Consider the following 20,662-nt stretch of genomic DNA (forward strand, 5'->3'; position numbering starts at 1 on the left):
AGATCTCTGGACAGGCGGGAGGAACTTTGCAGGGCCCAGGAGCTACTCCGGAACACTGCACTGGATACTGCTAAGCTAGCGCATTGGCTTAAAAGAAGCCAGATCTATGCGCCAGGGGATCGTGCTGGAAAACTGATGGCCTGATTGGAAAGCAGGGAGGACGGACAGATATACGAGGGAGGTTATGGGTCCGGGTGGGATGCGAGTCGTAGAGGGTGCTGCGATAGCAGAAGTGTTCACCAAATATTATGAGGAGCTTTTAAGCTCCAGACAGACTGGGGATCAGACAGAGGGTGCTCCCTTCCTGGCAAATGCTGTTCTCCCAAGGTTGACCTCTACCCAGAGGGACACCCTGGAGGCAGACATCACAGGGGAGCAGGTGACGGCAGATCTAATGCATCTTAAGTCCCGGAAATCACCTGGGCCCAATGGGTCCCCTGTTGAGGTCTGGAACAAATTAGCAGAGACAACGCTCCGGCACCTACACAATTTATTTACTCATGCAATTTGCCCCCGGACCTCAGGAGAGCCTGCATAGTTGTCATTCATAAAACTGGTAGACCCCGGGAGTCCTGTGCCTCTTATGGTGAGGTTAAGATCCTGGCACGGGTATTGGCGGAGCCCCTCACTAGCCATTACATCTTTGGTCCATCCGGATCAATGTGGTTTTATGCCTGATAAGTCCATCACGATAAATATCCCCTGGTTATTCATGGCCATATCACAGGCACATACGCTGGAGGAACTGCTGGCGCAACTGCTGGCGCTTCCTTCGGTGGACCTGGAAAAGGCCTTTGACTCAGTGGAGTGGGAGTTCCTATGCAAAGTGCTGGCTCACATTGGGATTTGGGGGGAATTTTTTAAGGTGGGTGCGTTTGTTATATTCGTCTCTGACAGCAGAGGTTTGGATAAATGGGGGGACCTGCCAGACTTTTCCCTTCAGAGCGAGGGGGCTAGGCAGGGGTGTCCTCCACCTTCCCCTTCTACTCACATTGGATATTGAGCTGCTGGCCATCCGCTTAAGGACTGACCGCACCTGGTCTAGCTTTTGTTGGAGGCATGGGGGTGAGGTCAAAGTCTCGCTATATGCAGACAATCGCTTGATTTACCTTCGTAGGCCACAGGATGCCTGTGCCCGGGTTACTCGTACCCTGCAGGAGTTTCAGGGGGCCAGCAGGTTGAGGGTGAATTGCGATAAGGCCATCCTTTTCCTCCTTCAATGGACGGGGAATGATTCACCCCAGAATTGTCCATACCGGATCTCGTCTGAAGGCTTTAAATACTTGGCTGTCTGGGTGGGATCGGACCTGACCGACTACGTCCAGTGCAATTTACACCCCATCACAGATTTGTTCACTGGAGATCCGTCCCATTGACACTACTTGGGAAAGCTGCCCTATTCAAGATGTTAATCTTCCTGAGGTACTTGAATATCCTTCAGAATGCCCCGTTGCAGATTCCTAAGGCTGAATTTAATAAAGCGGATGCTGCTCTCTGTACCCTTCTTTGGTAGGGTAGTCAGCCCCTATTGCTCTAGCCACACTTCAGCGCTCAGTGTGGGAGGGGGGTATTGGGCCCCCTGACTTGCAAGGCTATTATTGGGCTGGCCAACTGGCAGTTGTGAATGACTGGCTGCACAAGGATTCTCACTGCCACACGTTATGGCAATAAGAGATGGATGGCTGGTTCACCTCCTGCTCACATTGTTTACAGTTGTCAAAAGAGGCGACAGCTCTCGCCCGTGATGCAGCACGTTTAGCAGATATGGACAGCTTCCCATCGCCATGTGGGTTGGGGGGGCAGAGCTACCCTTAGTCAGCCTCTTTGGAATAATGCCTTGGTCCCGGAGGTGGGAAAGGTCGGTAGACTGGGGGCTTGAGAGAGATGTAAGGAATGGTGTCAGATGTATTGCGGCAGGGGGACGCTCTTCCCATTCCTGGCACTGTGTGATAAATTAGCTTAGCCAGAGACCGAGAGATATCACTATTTGCACATGGCACATGCATCGTCGGCCCAGTTCCAGTATCTACGGGATGTGCCAGCCTGCTCCCCGTTAGAAGCAAATCTTCTCCCGGAATGCATCAGTATGAAGCTTATCGCTACGCTGTACCAGGTCCTTATGGCGTTTGCCACAAAAGACTTGGTGAACCTTAAGTCATGGTGAGAGCGGAATCTCGGCCTACTGGAATCAGAGGACTGGGTGGAGGTCCTATCCCAAGGGAAATGGCACCTCAGCCCGGATAAGGCTGATACAACAAACAACTTAAAATACTACAGAGGTTCAACTATTATCACACTGCCTTGAATGGGGTCAGGCTGACCCTGCAGATTCTGTGTTAGATGTGGGGTGGTGGGGGGGCGGAAGGCAACTTTTTCAAATTATTTAGGAATGCCCACAGGTGTGCCGCTTCTGGCAGAAAAGTCTGGATAAGGTCCATTCTGTTTCGGGATTGTGCATACCTAGGAACCCACAATTATTGCTCTTGGGGGCGTGGGAAGAAACTGGCTTCACCACATTTGAGAAACTTGTATCCACGGCGGTCGGTCTGATAAAACAAGCTGTGGCGGCGCATTGGGGGGCACCAACTTGCCCAAGGCTGTCGAAATGGATCTCTGAAATGGACTGCTGTATGGCCCTGGAGAAGAGAATATATAATGCTAGAGGTTGCCCCAGGAAATGGGAGAAGATTTGGGGGGAAGTGGGGTGGGTGTGGATAGGGAGGGGGGAAACGTACACATACAAAACTGGTCTATTGGGTGATGCTCTGGACGTCGGATTCTTTTTCTCCTTTTCATTTGACAGTACTTTTCCTGGCATAGGATTCGTTCGAACCTGGTGGTGTTCTCCAATCTTAGTTTTGTGTTATATTTGCTCTTTATGTTGGACTGTTCACTATTTTATTCATATGCTAAACAAAGTATTTAAAATAATTATAATAATATAGCTACTGCAACGATCTGCATCGTAGTCTGTTTTAATGTCTTTTATATATGCTGCAAAGAGTCCTGCGGTTTATTTAGCTGAAATCATTCAACTTGCTCCGGCCTTGGCCGATTTCTGCAATCACTCCTTTGCCACTGGAACCTTTCCCTCCCCTTAAGCACTCCCTTGTGCAACCCCTTCTAAAGAAGCCCTCTGCCGATCCTTCCTATCTGGCTAACTATCGCCCAATCTCCATCACTCCTTTCCCGTGCAACCTCTTGAAAAAGCTGGCCATCTCCCAGCCTAATCAGCATACTGAATCTGTTGGTTGTCTCCACGACCACCAGTCTGGCTTCAGAGCTGCCAGAAGCATGGAAACCAAGCTCCTGAACACATGTGAAGACCTGCTCTCTAACCTTGACTCTAACCTTCCTTCTGTCCTCATTGTCATCAGTTTCTTCTGCTTTCGATACGGTCAACCATGCCATCCTGCTCAATCGCCTCAGTGATAACCTGTGTGACCTCCTTTCTCACTGACCGACCCTCATGTCCAACTGGGGTCTTTCCTGTCTTCTCTCTCTCTCTCTACTTGTGTTGTTCCCCAGGGGTCTAAACTTTCTCCCTGGCTTTTCAACCACTACCTGGCACCTCTTGCCCACTGCATCGCTACTTTCTGCTCCAACTTTCAGTGTTATGCGGATGACACCCAGCTCTCTTTCAGGCTCCCCTAAGCCACCTCTTCCCCTTCTCTCATACCAAACTGTCTGGCCGCAATTCAGCAATGGTTTGCCGCTAATGATCTCTGCCTTAATGCCAGTAAGACTGAGATCCTCAACGCCAGCTCCCTCCTTTGCTCTCTATGGCCGTGCACTCTGGGCCCTCTTCCTGCTCCTACCTGTCAGGCTAAGAACCTTGGTTTCATCTTCGACTCCACCCTCTCCTTACATCTCTAAGAAGTCAAACTATCAGATGGACCTTCTGAGAGGTATTCTTCCTTTCCTCACTTTTCCCCAAAAGATCACCGTCTCCAGAGCTCTGGTCCTGTTTAGGCTGGACTACTGGAACAGCCCCTTTTTAAATCTGCCTGCCTCTATTCAACCGTTACAACTTATCCAAAACAAGACTGCAAGACTTGTCCTTGGCTTTAAGCCTAGGGATCATATCTCTCAAGCTCTGAAAACTTCTTCACTGGCTCCCTGTGGCGGCAAGGATCAAGTTCAAGACCCTTTACAATGTCCATAAGGCTTTCTGGGGTCTGGCACCACACTTCCTCCAACTCTCTCTTCGTAAACATCTCCCTTCTCGAGATGTCTGCTCCTCCACTCCCAACTCTGAGGGTCAGATGATTTTCCAAGCAGATAGTTGGGGGCAGATCTCACTTTTCAGCTGGGGCCTCCCTCTGGAACAGCCTCCATGCCTCTCTCAAACTTGAGCAGAGCCCCCTCCCATTCCGGAAGCAACTCAAGACCTTCTTTTTCGCTTACGCGTTCTCTTCCTCTCCCCTGCTGATGTCCCGACTCCTCCATGCACTTGTCACCTGGCTACCCTCTGAACTCGGGCCCAGACTCCTGCATGTCCAGCTGCCCTCGCACTGCCTCCAAGCTCCCCCAGCACTTATGGTCTGTATTTGAACCCTACAGTCCCTTCTCTCTGCACTTATGAGCCACTCGCTGGCTGCATTTATTGAGTTACCTTCACTCCCACGAGCCCCCTCTACACTTCTCCCCTTCCACTTCCCTTCATTTGCACGATCTGAATGTAACAAGGTCTAGTAAGATCGTTGTTTTGTCCTCACTCTGTTTCCCCCTCCTTGTCTTGTCGCGCCTATAAACACTTGTATACATATCATATCAACTCCTGTGCCTTTCCTTTCAGGGAAATGTTTATGCAGGTGCATGACATAATTCACAAGTAAGTGCTTTGATTTATGTAGAAATACTGGTGGTTTACTTTGCTTAGCTGTTTGCTCAAATTCTACAGTTGAGTATACATAAAGTGTTCATAGTTCTCCTTCGTTTTCATGAGGCACTTGAGCCAGAAACTTTCAAACGAAACGGGCAACTTGTGGAAAGTCATGGATCGACAATGCAAAAACTTTGTAGCAAAAATTTGACGAATTAAGAATTACGTTTGTATGGAATCTTTGTGCAAATAGGGCCACGTAGTACAGTTGTGCCCAATTTGGTTAATCCTATTCCTTAGTCCAGGAGCTTATCTGGCATGCATGTGTTGTCCAATCAATTCAAGACACATTAGGTAATCATCATCCTGCGTAGTTGAGCAGCGCGTTTGCGGCATATGCCAGTTTAAGCACACACTTATACCAACAAGAAAGTGGGCTAAAGCAACCAATGTGCTGTGGCAATCGTTCCAAAAGCTTGCCTTGCCTACACTCAATAACATAGCCGGATTGTGTAAAACTACTGTTACGATAGCTAGCAGAAGTACCACATAGATGCATGGGGTGTTAAGTAAAGGCCTGCGCAAACTACGAACGCTTGACAAGAAAGCAAATACAGTCATTTGGGGGAATGGGATACCTTGGCGAACTCCATCATCAGTGGCAGGTGGTCGCTATCCGTGCATAGAAAAGTAAAAAAAAGTTTAAGCAATTTCGCAACAGGCAAGAAGCACACTGCATTCACATACCTATTAACTAACTGAAAAGGGTATACTTTTCATTATACACAGCTCTCAGAATATAGTCAGGCAAGGCAGAAGGAAGATGGGGCCCCATGGCTTTGCCGCCATCACAGAATTGACCAAAGAACTTGGTAAATTCGGACTGTTCAAACGTTTAGAAGAAACCGACCATGTACAGGAGGCCCTCACCAAGTTGATTAGCCGGAGTGTGCTTTTAAGGTTAATCATAGTGAATCCTATGATGGAGAAGATAACAAAAACAATCACGTGTTGTACCATGCTAAGTGAAGGTGCACAGAAAATAAAAAGAACATAAAGTGCCATTTGGAATACATCCAAACATACCTACAAAATGCTGAAAAGCAACCCATGTGTGCTTCCAAGTCTTCGCACTTTTTTTATTGCCAGCCCTTTAAGGGCCATTATTAGCTGTGTGCGGCTATATTAAAGAACAAAAAACACCTGCACTGCAGACCTCTCTACATGAGGGAAGCTGTTCGCTAATACAAGGCAAAAGAAGAAATCCTTCTCCGAAATGACCACCGTAGTCCCGGGTCCAAATTGTGCTACCTGCCCAGGTTTGTAGCGCAGAGAAACTGCTTGCTCCGAATGTCACTCGATATGTGTGGAGATGGATTTCTAAACACTGACCTGGTGGGCAGATGTTTAGAAGGCCATCCTAGTTTAGTGGAACAAGAGAACCTTCTGGACAAACCAGACCAATCTACCGTAGCCGGGTAGGCAGTCAAGACTAAGTCTCAGGAGGTGTGAGAGTGATCGGAAGCCCACAATGAGCACACACAGTAGAACTCCACAGATTACCCTTAGGCAGATGTATATCAAAAATAATTATATGCCTTTATAATCAAAAATTAAACCACAGGTATGAAGAAACAATATCACACACGATCATTCACTATCTGACATATATAAAATAATGCGATTAGCCCAAGGCTGATGATGGGGGGGGGGGGTGAACCACAACCTGTAACAGAAAGGGGTTAAATCAACACATATCAGTTTAGGCAGTCCATCAACAATCCCTAACTTTTGTAGTCCAGCCCTATGAAGAGAGGAGCCTAGCGCTCAAAGTACAGTTGTGCGTTAACACGACGCATGGTTGTGCGTAAACGAAAAGGCGGGATCTCTTCAGGGGGCTGTAGCTGCTCAGGATGGGGCTTGAGGCGATGAAGAATAAGTACCTATTCCTAGAAGGTCTACCCTTGCAAATTCCCATTTTATTGGATGTCAGTAGAGAGGCTTGATGACCAGAGGCTGACATATTAATGTAGTAATGGCAACCAAATCACAGCTTTTACACAACATGTTAACTAGCTGTGTGCAAAGCACACAAACGTGCGCTCAAATAATTTGCAGACACAACGGATTTATCACATATGGCAACATGAACAGAACCATTAGTTTCGTTGTCATTTATCTTCTAATTATTCCGTAAATATATGTATATTTCCCCATTTATTTTTATGATACATTATTTCATGTCTTTTTTTTAACGTCAATATTGGCTCCTTTGTTCTTCGGTGCTGCGGCTCTACCACCAGCGGGTTTGTGAAGCTCAAGCTTTCAGACAAGCTAGGAGGGCTACTCCAAGGCAGCTCGGGAATGTATAAGTAAATATTGAACTGAGCTCCCATATGAGGCACCAGCGTGAAGAGCTGTAGAAGCTGCATGGCCCGAAAGTGTCACTTGAGGATATGTTTGGCTCATTTTTCAGCCCCGCAGGTGGGAGGGCGGGTCGGCGACTGAGATGCTCATAATGACCACGCTTCTCGATATGGACAGGGCATGCGCGGTGTTACCAAAAGGGGTGTTCAAAACGAGAAGGCTTGTTGAGAAGTGCCTTGAGGGGGCAAACATTGTCCGACACCTTCGAGACTGGATGTCATTGCCGACAGATCATGGTTACACTCCTAGAATGGCAAATATGCAGAAGCTGGACTTCAGTAAACTGAACACACAAGCTCCCAAAATGCCAATTACTTTAGCTATTTAAAATAAGATTATACTTGCATGATTCAATGTATCATTTCATTTATAAGATGCATGGTATCTTTCCCATTCAAAGATGGCCACTAGTATCAGCTTGTTGCCAGAGAGCTTCATTAGAGACAGTCATCCAAGATGGCTGCATCCATGGAAAAGCTCAGAGCTCAAAGAGTTCCTGAGATGGGCAAGATAAGCATGGCTAGGGGCAGGGAATTGGAGGGAATCAATAATCAAACACCACCAAATACACTCTATATCCCTCAAATGACATTCATGTGTGCCCCTTGACAGAAGCCCTTACCTCTATATACACATGAATCAGTATTTGAATGCAATAGTTTGGGCTAGTATATGTGTTGCAAGCGACACCCGATTGTCATGACAGACAGGGGAGGATGGCAACATAGGACAATAACCAAACAGCGTAGCACCAAAAAGGCAGAACAACATTAATGGGATGTAATGCGATTGACCAGCCTGACTTAATAAGATGAACAAAGGAAATCTTTACGTATCATAAGAGCAATCACACTTTAGCATAGCCACACTGTGGTCGTATCTGAAACTGCGCACACGTGCACCAAACAATATGGATTATCAATGAATACATTTAAAACAGTAAGTAAGCCACTCAATATCAAACAAAAGCTGTGATGGCCTGTTTTTTTTGTTTTATCTTGCTCTCCTCCTGACGTGTGATAAGAAGTGTTGGTATCACAGGTGACCAAAAACACACTTCTGGTCTTGCCTCTGGTCTTTGACAACTGTGGAGACTGAGCGGTCAAAAAAGCATGATCTTTTTGACACACGTCAAAATTATGCACAGGTTGAAAACATTCACAACGAATGGCGATTCAAGGAACATGTCAAGGACCGAAGGTACATTCTGGATTCATGTCTAGTACAACGCCGAGCACAGTGTGAATCAATTAAAAGACTACATTATGCTACAATATAAAAGACTAAAGCTGCATTCCAGGCTCTGTATATAACTGTAATAAAACAGATGTGTGTCAAGCACAGACAGCACAATTTCGGTAAAAGGCAAGAGCAGTCTAGGTACATGTGAAAGATAAAGTCACATTCTAGTTTTATGTCAAAGACAGGGGTATTTTGGGATATGACGTGGCTTGAGTCCACGGACCCTATTCATGTCAAGGGCTGAAATTAAGCATTCTGGATACTGGAGGTTTGAGAGAACGTACTGGGTAAAAGGCAATCATTCTGGACGCATGCATATGACCACAGGAGAATTCGGTTTACATGCCACGGTGTGATGGCATGTTTTGGGTATATTTGAATGAGTTGGTCATGCATACAATATGCAAAATAAAGCCGACCCAGTATTTGGAGTTGTCTCGGAACAGTGCATACATGTGGGCTACAAGTTAAAGTCTTATAAAACAGCATTGGCAGTATTCATTAGCAGTCGCAGTAAAAGGGCACTCACCCAAACACAAAGGCTGTCAGAAACCAAGTAATAGACGACCTGTAATGCAAGCCCTCCACCTGCTGCCCCGTACTCTGCTGGCGGCTCATTCGTCGCCGTTTCGCTCTCTTCCTCTGCATGGTCCGGCGGCTGAGTCACCCCCCGGTAGGCGCTGAAAAAGCTGAGACCAAGCAACAACGCACTGAGCCCGGTGTATGTACGCAGGCTTGGCCAGGGGAAACGCTCCAGGAACAACAGTGGCATCTCAAGGCGCCAGGTCCTAGTACACGAGTAATCAGATCACTGGACACCGAGGGTATACCAGACTCGCACCTCAGCTAGGCCCGTAGGTGGGGATTTGGTTGAAACACCTGACAGAAGTGATTCTGTACTTCTGATAGTTCGGGGGCGTGACTTATTAGGGAACATGTGACATAGTGGGTGAGGAAAGGGTGTAAGGGGCAAGCGGTGTATAAAGCCACTTCAAAATTGGGAAAAGCGACAGAAGATGAGAGTTTACTTTTCCAACAAACAAACAAAAACGTCTATTTTCTCCCGGTAACTGTTTAGCTCTAAATGACAGGAAACTACGTTGTGACGCAACACGTCACGTACTGACACCGGTCTCTGAGCGGCTACCACTGATCAGAGGAAGGGACCTAGCAACGCATCTACTGCACATCAATTTTACGCTCCATGAAGGAACGGTTGTTATGTAGAGCTCATACAGGATGTCTTTTGTAGCTTCACATTAACAAATATGTGTAGCAACTTGGACTGGGATTGGGAGATGTGTGGTAAGGCACCTACATTTCAGGCTAGGCTAAAATCCTGGCTTCACCACTTAAACAAATGGTGTGATGTGGGACAACTCATTTAATAATTGGGGGCGCATTCCGAGTTTGGCGGAGCAGTAAAAAAGTGGTGGTAACGGAATTACCACCACTTTTACCACTCTGCCAAATCCCGAGTTTGGCCTTAAAGTGGAGGATTTACCTTCAGCATCATGCAGGAGTTAAATCCTCCACTTTAGCAACGAAAAATCACCAAAATCCCCATAAAGTACTATGGCCTCATAAAAATAGGGATTTAAACCGCCTTCCACCACTTGTAATCCAGTGGTAAACACACAGGACCAAGTGGTGGTAACAGTAATTCTGTTTGGCGGTAGTTCATGGTAGTTCCACCAAACTTGGAATGATCCCCACTGTGCCTTAGTTTCCAAAACTGTGAGTTGCTAGAAATGATTCAGTTCGCAATGTAGACTATTCCAAAAAGACCCCACTTTGCTGGACTAGTGTTTCTCCATATATAATAATATTCACCATTCATATTCACCATTAAAAGAAGCATCTGTTATTTCCAGTGATGAGAGTGGCCAAGCGGTTCTTCTTTACATTTCATTTAATGGCGCTCTTGTATCCTGGCTCTCTCCCTTGCAACCAAGCATTCCTTCTCGCCCTCAACTAAATAAAAAATGTGCCGCAAAATAAAACTTTGTGCTGCAAGATGTCCTTTCCACCAATGCGATACAATGAGGAAAAACAGACCTACCTCTTCTAGGTGCAAAATCTCCCCCTTAACTATTCCCAAATGTTGGACAGTATGTTTGTGTCATGCATGCTGGACGTGGTCCTACCTCCTACGCTCGTAGAACAGCTAGACCGTTCTATTCCAAATGGCGGTTGTTCGACATGTTGCCGGGAAAACGACGTTTGCGCTTTTCACGTCGCTAACTCACGTGTATTCTGCTTCGTCACGTGAACTACGGCATTACGTATTTAAGCAGCGTGGAAACTTCACTCGCTGCTTCTGATCGAATCATTTGACGTTGTCTAGCTGAACCTCCGGTCTGCATCCTTGCAGGTTACTACAGCTACCTTTTTGGCCTTCTATAGCGTGTTTTCCGCCACACGCTGATTCCTGGAGCTCTTTGGTTGCGTGTAAATCCACACGTTGTCTTCAAACGTGGCTGGCCTGGGCTGCGTGAATCCTGTTCGCGTGTAAATCCACACGCGCACGCTATCTTCAAACGCGGCTGGCCTGGGCTGCGTGAATCCTGTTCGCGTGTAATTCTGCACGCGCACGCTATCTTCAAGCGCTGCTGGCATGGACTGCGTGAATCCTGTTCGCGTGTAACTCCGCACGCGCACGCTATCTTCAAACGCGGCTGGCCTGGGCTGCGTGAATCCTGTTCGCGTGTAAATCCACACGCGCACGCTATCTTCAAGCGCCGCTGGCCTGGACTGCGTGAATCCTGCTCGCGTGTAAATCCACACGCGCATGCTATCTTCAAGCGCTGCCGGCCTGGACTGCGTGAATCCTGCTCGCGTGTAAATCCACACGCGCACGCTATCTTCAAGTACGACTGGCCTGGACTGCGTGAATCCTGCTCGCGTGTAAATCCACACGCGCACTCTATCTTCAAGCGCTGCTGGCCTGGACTGCGTGAATCCTGCTCGCGTGTAATCCACACGCATATGTTGTCTTCAAGCGCTGCTGGCCGGGACTGCCTGAATCCTAATCGCGTGTAAATCCACACGCACACGCTCTTTTCTTTGCGGCTGTCCAGAACCGCGTGTACTTTGTTTATACCCTAAAAGGAGCGCTATTTCCAACTCCTGCACCTGTGTTATTAACAGGGGGATTGATTCATTTCTATACTTTACACTACGTGGGAAGGAAACTTTTCAAGGATAATTGGAAGGTGACAGTGAACAGTACTTTGGACGCTATCCTGTGGTGCATCAACCCGGTATCTAGCGTGAGCCTCGTTCCGTTCGGGATAAGTCTCCCTTACTAATCTTCCCTTCCTTGTCGTTTGTTCTACCTTGGATTCCGCATGAGACTCTGCTGGATTCATCTGCCCTAGACTCAAGGTCAGTGTGTGCATTCATGACATTTCCTATTCCATCATACCCAGGTTGGGGCAGTTATTCATGATACTTTATTTTGTTCTAGGCTGACTTCTTATACCTTACCCACGCCCTTTCCAGTGATCCATCGCTCTGCCTGTTTTACCAGTCAGAGAGTTGTATCATTTGGAAGGTCTTAACTTGACTTCACAACTATCAAAACGCGTGAACAGGGATCCGGAAGACCCTACCACCTGTATCCTTTTAAGTACCGTATCCTTTTCAGTTAATACTTTGGTGCTTTCTGACAGAATCAGAAGCCATGGAGGGTACGGATCCTTTAGCTGTTTTGACTCAGTTGATCAGCGATTTGAGAAATGAAATGGTTACGGCACAGGACATGTTACGGCACCGTATGGACGTTATGCAAGACGCCATGCACGGTAGTCCTCAGGGAGCACAGGTTCCAATGGCCACCGCATCTGGATCTGGGACCATGACACCCCCACAGGAAACTATTAATGTGGTTATGCCCACTCAGTTTCCCTTGGCCCCTCCGGAACGGTTCACAGGTGATCCCAAAACCTATAGAACCTTCGTTAATCAGTGCCGACTCCAATTTCTTTGCCGTCCTACATCTTTTCCTGACCTAACCACAAAGGCAGCATTCGTGCTTTCCCATTTAGGGGGCACAGCTGCTGCTTGGGCTAACCCTTTGTTGGAAACAAATAGCCCTTTGTTGTACGACTGTGACGATCTCTTGGCTGCTATGAGCAAAGTCTTTGACATGCGTTATGCTACTCAAGCCATGGATCTGGAGTTACTTAATCTACAACAAGGCAATCAACCTCTTTTGCCTTACATTGCCCGGTTCAATCAACTAACGGCCGAAACTCAATGGCCTGATGGCAAGAAAACGGCTGTTTTCTACAAGGGTCTTTCGGAAGAACTGAAAGATGCCTTATCTACAGTTCCGGTGGTTCCTACGGGATTCACAGAGTTGCTCGATTTGGTTTTACAAATCGATGCCCGAAGGAATGCTCGGAAAGGAGAGAAAAAGCCCTTCATGCAAGCCTCGGGGCGTTCAGAGACACCGGCAGTCCTCTCGAACGACCCCGAACCCATGCAGATTGGCGTCGTGAGAGGCCGATTGTCCAATGCAGAACGAGAGAACCGAAGAAAGAACCATTTATGTATGTATTGCGGTTCATACGAGCATTTATTGGCGACATGTCCTAAAAAACCCATCAAGCGTTCGGGAAACGCCAAAACTCGACAATAGCAGGAGTCCCTATGTCGAGTGTTTCATCGGACTCCAGTACCATTCCTAAACACGCACCCGTAATTGTTGAGGTGACGTTACGTTGTGGGGAACGAGAATTGGTTTCCAAGGCCATGGTTGATTCCGGAGCCACCAACAATTACATAGACATCACATATGCCAAGAACTGTTCCATACCCCTTGTAAACAAAAACAAACCTGAAACGGTTAATACCGTGGACGGATCTGTTTTGACTTCGGGTATGGTAACCCAGGAGACGGTATCTGTTCAGATGACATTATCGAATAATCATTCGGAAGAAATCATCTTCGATGTCATAGCTGCTCCGCAGTACGAGATCATACTTGGTCTTGCATGGTTAACCCTTCATAATCCCGCCGTTGACTGGGTTTCGGGATTGCTCCAGTATCCTTCGATTCATTGCAATGAACATTGCTTTACCAGTCAGGAGTTGTCAAACAAGCAACACATATTGGCCTCTATGGTGGGAGCTTCGACTATCAGCGTGGCACATCAAAGCGACGCTACCATACCATGCGAATACGCTGAGTATGCTGATGTCTTTGACAAGGGCCAGGCAGAACAATTGCCTCCCCATCGACAGTACGACTGTCCTATTGAACTAATTCCTGGTGCCAAAATCCCTACAGGTCGCTTTTATTCACTGACCCCAAAAGAAGACGTTGTGTTGAAAGAATACATTGACAAAGCTTTAGCGATGGGTTTCATACGGCCATCACAATCACCTGCTGGGTCTCCTCTATTCTTTGTTCCGAAGAAAGAGGGAGATCTAAGGCCTTGTATTGATTACAGGGCACTTAACGACATTACCATAAAAAACCAATATCCTTTACCACTGATAAACGTTCTATTGGATCAATTAGGTACCTCCAGTTACTACACCAAATTGGACTTGCGAGGAGCATACAATTTAGTTCGCATTCGTGAAGGCGACGAATGGAAGACCGCTTTCAAGACGCGGTATGGTCTTTACGAGTATTTAGTGATGCCTTTTGGTCTGTGCAACGCTCCCGCCACTTTTCAATTCTTCATGAATGATATATTCAGGGACATAATGGACCAGTTTGTGGTGATTTATCTGGATGACATTCTGATCTATTCATCATCTTTTTTGGAACACGTGAAACACGTTTCTACAGTCCTACAAAGACTCAGGGAGAACCTTCTTTATGTGAAAGCCGAGAAATGCGTCTTTCATTCACAGGAAGTGGAATTCCTGGGCTATGACATTACCAATCTGGGTGCTCGAATGAGCCGTTCCAAGGTGAAGGCCATATTGAATTGGCCGGTTCCGCACAATGTCAAGTCATTACAGTCTTTCTTAGGCTTTGCGAATTTTTATCGCAGATTTATTCATTCCTTCTCCAAAACAGTAGCTCCTTTGACGGCCTTAACTAGTTCTAAAGTTCCTTTCTGTTGGAACCCAAATGCCCAAGCATCATTCGAAAAGTTGAAAGAGGCATTTACCACTGCACCCGTGCTTCAACATCCAGATCCAGATCGCCAGTTTATCGTTGAAGCGGATGCATCCAGTGTCGCTACTGGAGCGGTACTCTCACAGGTTTGCACAGAATCTAAGGAGGAGCACCCAGTGGCTTTCTTCTCTCGCAAACTTACCCCATATGAACGGAACTACACCGTCAGTGAGCGGGAACTGCTGGCTATCAAGGATGCCTTTCAAGAATGGCGTCACCATCTTCTTGGGGCCAAACATCAGGTTTTAGTATACTCTGACCATAGAAATCTTCAAGCATTCAAATCCATGAAATGCCTTACGGCCCGACAGGCCAGATGGCATGTCTTTTTTGCCCCATACGATTTCCAGGTCACATATCGTCCTGCCCGAGAACACGTTAAGTCGGACGCATTGTCCCGTATGAGTGAAGAGGCGAAGGAAGAAGCACAAGTACAGAATCAGTTGTTGGCAGATCATGTAATATGTAGTTGTTCTGTTCAACCATCCTTAAAAACCGAAGTACAAGAGTGGGTGAAAAATCATCCACAAGTTATCCAGGATATGAATCTGGACGTACATAACGGTTTACCATTCACACAAGGAGTGCTCTACCTACCGACGTCTTCAACGCGGAATAAAGCCCTCAAGTGGAATCATGATTCCTTGATCGCAGCCCATCCTGGACGGAAGAAGACACTAGAGCTACTCAAAAGATGGTGCTGGTGGCCGTCCATGTCAACAGATGTCATAGATCATGTATCTACTTGTTCTGTATGCATCCAATGTAAAAACACTCCTGGTAAACCAGTGGGTTTACTCCAGTCCCTACCTGTCCCTAACAAACCATGGGACATGATATCTATGGACTTTGTGGTAGAACTCCCACCAAACCAGGAGTTCGATACCATATGGGTTGTAGTGGATTATTTCACTAAACTGGCTCTTTTTGTTCCCTGTATTGGTTTACCAACCGCTGCTGTTCTGGCTGACCTATTCATCCAACATATATTTCGTTTCTTTGGTCTACCGTCAGTAATCATTACAGACAGGGGCTCACAGTTTGCGTCACGCTTTTGGAGAGCACTAACCTCTGCATTACTGATTGATGATAGGATGTCCAGTGCATATCACCCTCAAACTGATGGACAGACCGAAAGAGTCAACTGCACTATGGAACAATATCTGCGGTGTCTGTGTCTGCAGTACCAATCGGATTGGCTCACGGTCCTGCCGGCAGCTGAATTCGCCTATAACAACTCCTATCATAGTGCCATAGGCACTTCACCGTTCTATGCGCTTTATGGACAGCACCCTCGATCAATACCTTTGGATTCCAGCCTGTCTTTGGATACTCCTGCCGCAGGCCGTACCTTTCGTGATCTGAAGAAATTACAGAGGAAAGTGAAGCAGCAATTGGAGCAGGCTAAAAGACGCGACAAGTTCTATGCCGATGCTCATAGAATACCCGCACCCGTCTACAAGGCTGGTATGAAAGTATGGCTATCCTCTAAGCACTTGAGAATTCCTGGCAAAAAGAAATTATTGCCTAAATACATTGGTCCGTATATAGTGCCCCAAGTAATTAATCCGGCTGCTGTCCGTCTGGCTTTGCCACAACGATGGCGAGTGCATCCCGTATTCCACGTGTCGCTCATTAAGCCATGTTCTGAAGCTACTAGATTGCCTGTACGGCCTGTTGCTATTTCTGTGCGGGGTTCGGATGAATACGAGGTACAGGACATACTGGATATGAGACTACGTTCTGGTAGGCCGTTTTATCTGGTGGACTGGAAGGGCTATGGTCCCGAAGATAGATCCTGGGAACCTCTTTCAAATATTCATGCTCCTGCTTTATTGAAGCGTTTTCACACGAGAAGGGGAGTGGTTGCCCCTTTGGGGGATGGCACTGTCATGCATGCTGGACGTGGTCCTACCTCCTACGCTCGTAGAACAGCTAGACCGTTCTATTCCAAATGGCGGTTGTTCGACACGTTGCCGGGAAAACGACGTTTGCGCTTTTCACGTCGCTAACTCACGTGTATTCTGCTTCGTCACGTGAACTACGGCATTACGTATTTAAGCAGCGTGGAAACTTCACTCGCTGCTTCTGATCGAATCATTTGACGTTGTCTAGCTGAACCTCCGGTCTGCATCCTTGCAGGTTACTACAGCTACCTTTTTGGCCTTCTATAGCGTGTTTTCCGCCACACGCTGATTCCTGGAGCTCTTTGGTTGCGTGTAAATCCACACGTTGTCTTCAAACGCGGCTGGCCTGGGCTGCGTGAATCCTGTTCGCGTGTAAATCCACACGCGCACGCTATCTTCAAACGCGGCTGGCCTGGGCTGCGTGAATCCTGTTCGCGTGTAATTCTGCACGCGCACGCTATCTTCAAACGCGGCTGGCCTGGGCTGTGTGAATCCTGTTCGCGTGTAAATCCACACGCGCACGCTATCTTCAAGCGCTGCTGGCATGGACTGCGTGAATCCTGTTCGCGTGTAACTCCGCACGCGCACGCTATCTTCAAACGCGGCTGGCCTGGGCTGCGTGAATCCTGTTCGCGTGTAAATCCACACGCGCACGCTATCTTCAAGCGCCGCTGGCCTGGACTGCGTGAATCCTGCTCGCGTGTAAATCCACACGCGCACGCTATCTTCAAGCGCTGCCGGCCTGGACTGCGTGAATCCTGCTCGCGTGTAAATCCACACGCGCACGCTATCTTCAAGTACGACTGGCCTGGACTGCGTGAATCCTGCTCGCGTGTAAATCCACACGCGCACTCTATCTTCAAGCGCTGCTGGCCTGGACTGCGTGAATCCTGCTCGCGTGTAATCCACACGCATATGTTGTCTTCAAGCGCTGCTGGCCGGGACTGCCTGAATCCTAATCGCGTGTAAATCCACACGCACACGCTCTTTTCTTTGCGGCTGTCCAGAACCGCGTGTACTTTGTTTATACCCTAAAAGGAGCGCTATTTCCAACTCCTGCACCTGTGTTATTAACAGGGGGATTGATTCATTTCTATACTTTACACTACGTGGGAAGGAAACTTTTCAAGGATAATTGGAAGGTGACAGTGAACAGTACTTTGGACGCTATCCTGTGGTGCATCAACCCGGTATCTAGCGTGAGCCTCGTTCCGTTCGGGATAAGTCTCCCTTACTATCTTCCCTTCCTTGTCGTTTGTTCTACCTTGGATTCCGCATGAGACTCTGCTGGATTCATCTGCCCTAGACTCAAGGTCAGTGTGTGCATTCATGACATTTCCTATTCCATCATACCCAGGTTGGGGCAGTTATTCATGATACTTTATTTTGTTCTAGGCTGACTTCTTATACCTTACCCACGCCCTTTCCAGTGATCCATCGCTCTGCCTGTTTTACCAGTCAGAGAGTTGTATCATTTGGAAGGTCTTAACTTGACTTCACAACTATCAAAACGCGTGAACAGGGATCCGGAAGACCCTACCACCTGTATCCTTTTAAGTACCGTATCCTTTTCAGTTAATACTTTGGTGCTTTCTGACAGTTTGAAAGATATGAATGTACTGTAATAATGGTAGTGCTGTTAGTAATACTTAAACATTTATTTTACCTAATGAATGGGACTATGTTGTACTTCAGTGTGCAGCACTTGTTGCATGTTCAGCCTTGACTGTCACATGTAAAAACATTTCTCTTCCAGCAATGTTCAACTCTGCCTCCAATATAACTTCTCGTATAAGAAAAGAGACAACAACCCAATGGGAACATTCAACTCTCCTGCTTTTGGTCTCAAAATCTCCCTCCGAGATGCTGCAAAATGTTGGCATGTATATAAATGTCCACAGCTGGCATGTGAAAGAAAAAATAATTTGTGTCCACCATAATGCGCTACCTATCCAGAGCCCTATAAGCCCCGCCCCATGGCAATCAATTCCTTCCTCTTTCTCTGCTGCTCTCATAAAGATAAGTACCTAGATTTTGTTCCAATGACATTATGTTAGAAGAAAGATTAACATTGATGTGATGTATGATTTTATATGTAAATATCTGCCATAGTGACACGTTGGTCACTATGGCATCGATGGCGGAGGGGACGCTATCTGCAAAGGGGACGCCAGCTGTTCCATTACGTCGGACTGGCAATGACACCCACCATTGCTCCTTCTCCTACAAAAATGCAGAGGACAGCCGAGCCTTGCGTTGCAACTCTTCCTATTCCAGATTTTCCTCCCAGGTAAAATGCTCCCACGCTTCTTCGCCCACTCTCGTTTCTCCTGCTGCCTTGCTCCTACTCATCCCTGTCTTTTCCCCATTCCTGCTCACTTTAGATCTGCCATTGAAAACTTGCTGCCAGTCATCTCTTTGGGTCTGGGGGTTTCTGCCATTTCCGGCTTTTCCCCCTATTCAAGGCTCGACCCTCTGGTCTACCCTCTGTCCTGGTCTATCTCATTAATCAGGTATAGTGACCACTGGTAGGGATCATCCCAATCTCTTCTTGCATCATCTCCATACTAGTCACACAGGGACCAGACCATCTCAAAGGGAACACTCTGCTGATAGAGCACCCTGTGAGGGGCCATCTCAAGCCACAGGTGAGAATATCTTTATTTTAGTCTCTTGACTATGCATTATATGGAACACACATTTTCAAATAGATCTTACTAATTTTCATTGGCATGTATGCAGTGTGAGAAACCTGAAGGTGTCTCCCTAGTTAGTCCCTGGGGAGCCGTCATCCAGGTGGCCAGGACACGGTCATCGCTATTGGATCCAGTTCCTGGGGTGGACCAGTGAGGGAGGAACACTTTCGCACAACACAAAAGACAACGGACTAACACCAGAGCCGTTTACTGACATGTCCCAATACACGGGTCAGGCAAAGTCAGGCAATTGAGTTGAATTACACACACCCAACAACCCTTTCCCTTCCCCACAAGGATAAAAGGTGGAGCATGAGAGCACAGGATGAGCAAGGCAGACCGCACAACGTGAGAGCTAACCCAGCACAGCAGTTCAAGAGGAGGCGAAAGATGGTGAATACTGAGAGGGTGACAAGGAGAGACGTGACCTTGCCCTTTCCGATCAAGGCATGTGAAATCTCAGCAGACGGAAACATAAGTCTGCGACAGATGATGCGAAGCTTAGGGAAATGAATCCTGCATGGTGAAATGAATATATGAACAGTGTGTTGTAAAAGTTGGCAAGAGTGAACCTCAGCAAAGTGATGCTGACGAAAAGGGGCAAAGTCTGAAGCCCCTATGAACAGAGTGTTGACAGGAGTGAGCCCGGCAGAGGGTTGTTGACAATAAATGGTTTTGTGAAAGTAAGAAAAGCCATAGTGAACCCAGAAGAGGGAGGCTGGCTGTTACACATGGGCAGAGTTTGCAGCAGAGTTTGCATACATCACCACCTCGCAGACTTTCCTTTCGTCTAAATCGGTGTGCGAGGGCCTCCGTTTGGCAGAAATGGAGGTGTCCACAATGACGAATCGCCTGTGTTAGGTGACTCAGCTGTTTTCACCAGTTACGCTTATGCATAAGCCCCGCCTTCCTGCTGTTTAAATCTGGTGTACGGCGCATACACAGTGCTGCTAATTGTGGCGTTACTCCGACTCTTTTCTTCGCAATTGCTATTCCTGACTTGCTTACGTGTACCCGGATTCCTCTCCGCTCAATCCTTTTGTCACGATGTCTTGAACTCTTGTATCGATCCTGAATCGTATCCTGCACTGTCTTCCCTCCCAATTCTGCTTCTACTTGATTCCTCGCTGCTGAACTCGGATTGCGTCCAGGACTGTCTTGCCTAATCGACTCTGCTTCTACTTGACCCGTCGCTGCTGAACTCGGACTGAAACCCGGACTGCTTTGCCACTCAATTCTGTTTATAGTAAGAAAACCAGCTGTTCAGTTCTCATTACCGCGTGTGTTTTGCTTGCATCCCGTTACTTGCACACAGCGTGTTAATCCTCAGCAACTTCGACTCCTAATTCCATAACTGTATGTTTGGGAGATCTGATCCTTTCATTTAGGAGCCTTATGGGGAACATTCATCCTGGCCTAAACA

General features: G+C 47.2%; 1 protein-coding gene across 1 annotated transcript in view; it reads right to left on the bottom strand.

The window, feature by feature from the left end:
* The window catches only part of AMFR (autocrine motility factor receptor), a 1,604,297-nt gene extending 1,594,717 nt beyond the window's left edge, over positions 1 to 9,580 (bottom strand). The window contains exon 1 of the mRNA XM_069640231.1: positions 9,024 to 9,580. Within this exon, the coding sequence (XP_069496332.1) occupies positions 9,024 to 9,266 (243 nt within the window). The 5' untranslated portion in view covers positions 9,267 to 9,580. The remainder of the gene's footprint in view (positions 1 to 9,023) is intronic.
* Positions 9,581 to 20,662: the final 11,082 nt, after the last annotated feature.

The sequence above is a fragment of the Ambystoma mexicanum genome, chromosome 1q (genome assembly GCF_040938575.1).
Source record: "Ambystoma mexicanum isolate Mex_15411 chromosome 1q, UKY_AmexF1_1, whole genome shotgun sequence".
Classification (NCBI taxonomy): domain Eukaryota; kingdom Metazoa; phylum Chordata; class Amphibia; order Caudata; family Ambystomatidae; genus Ambystoma; species Ambystoma mexicanum.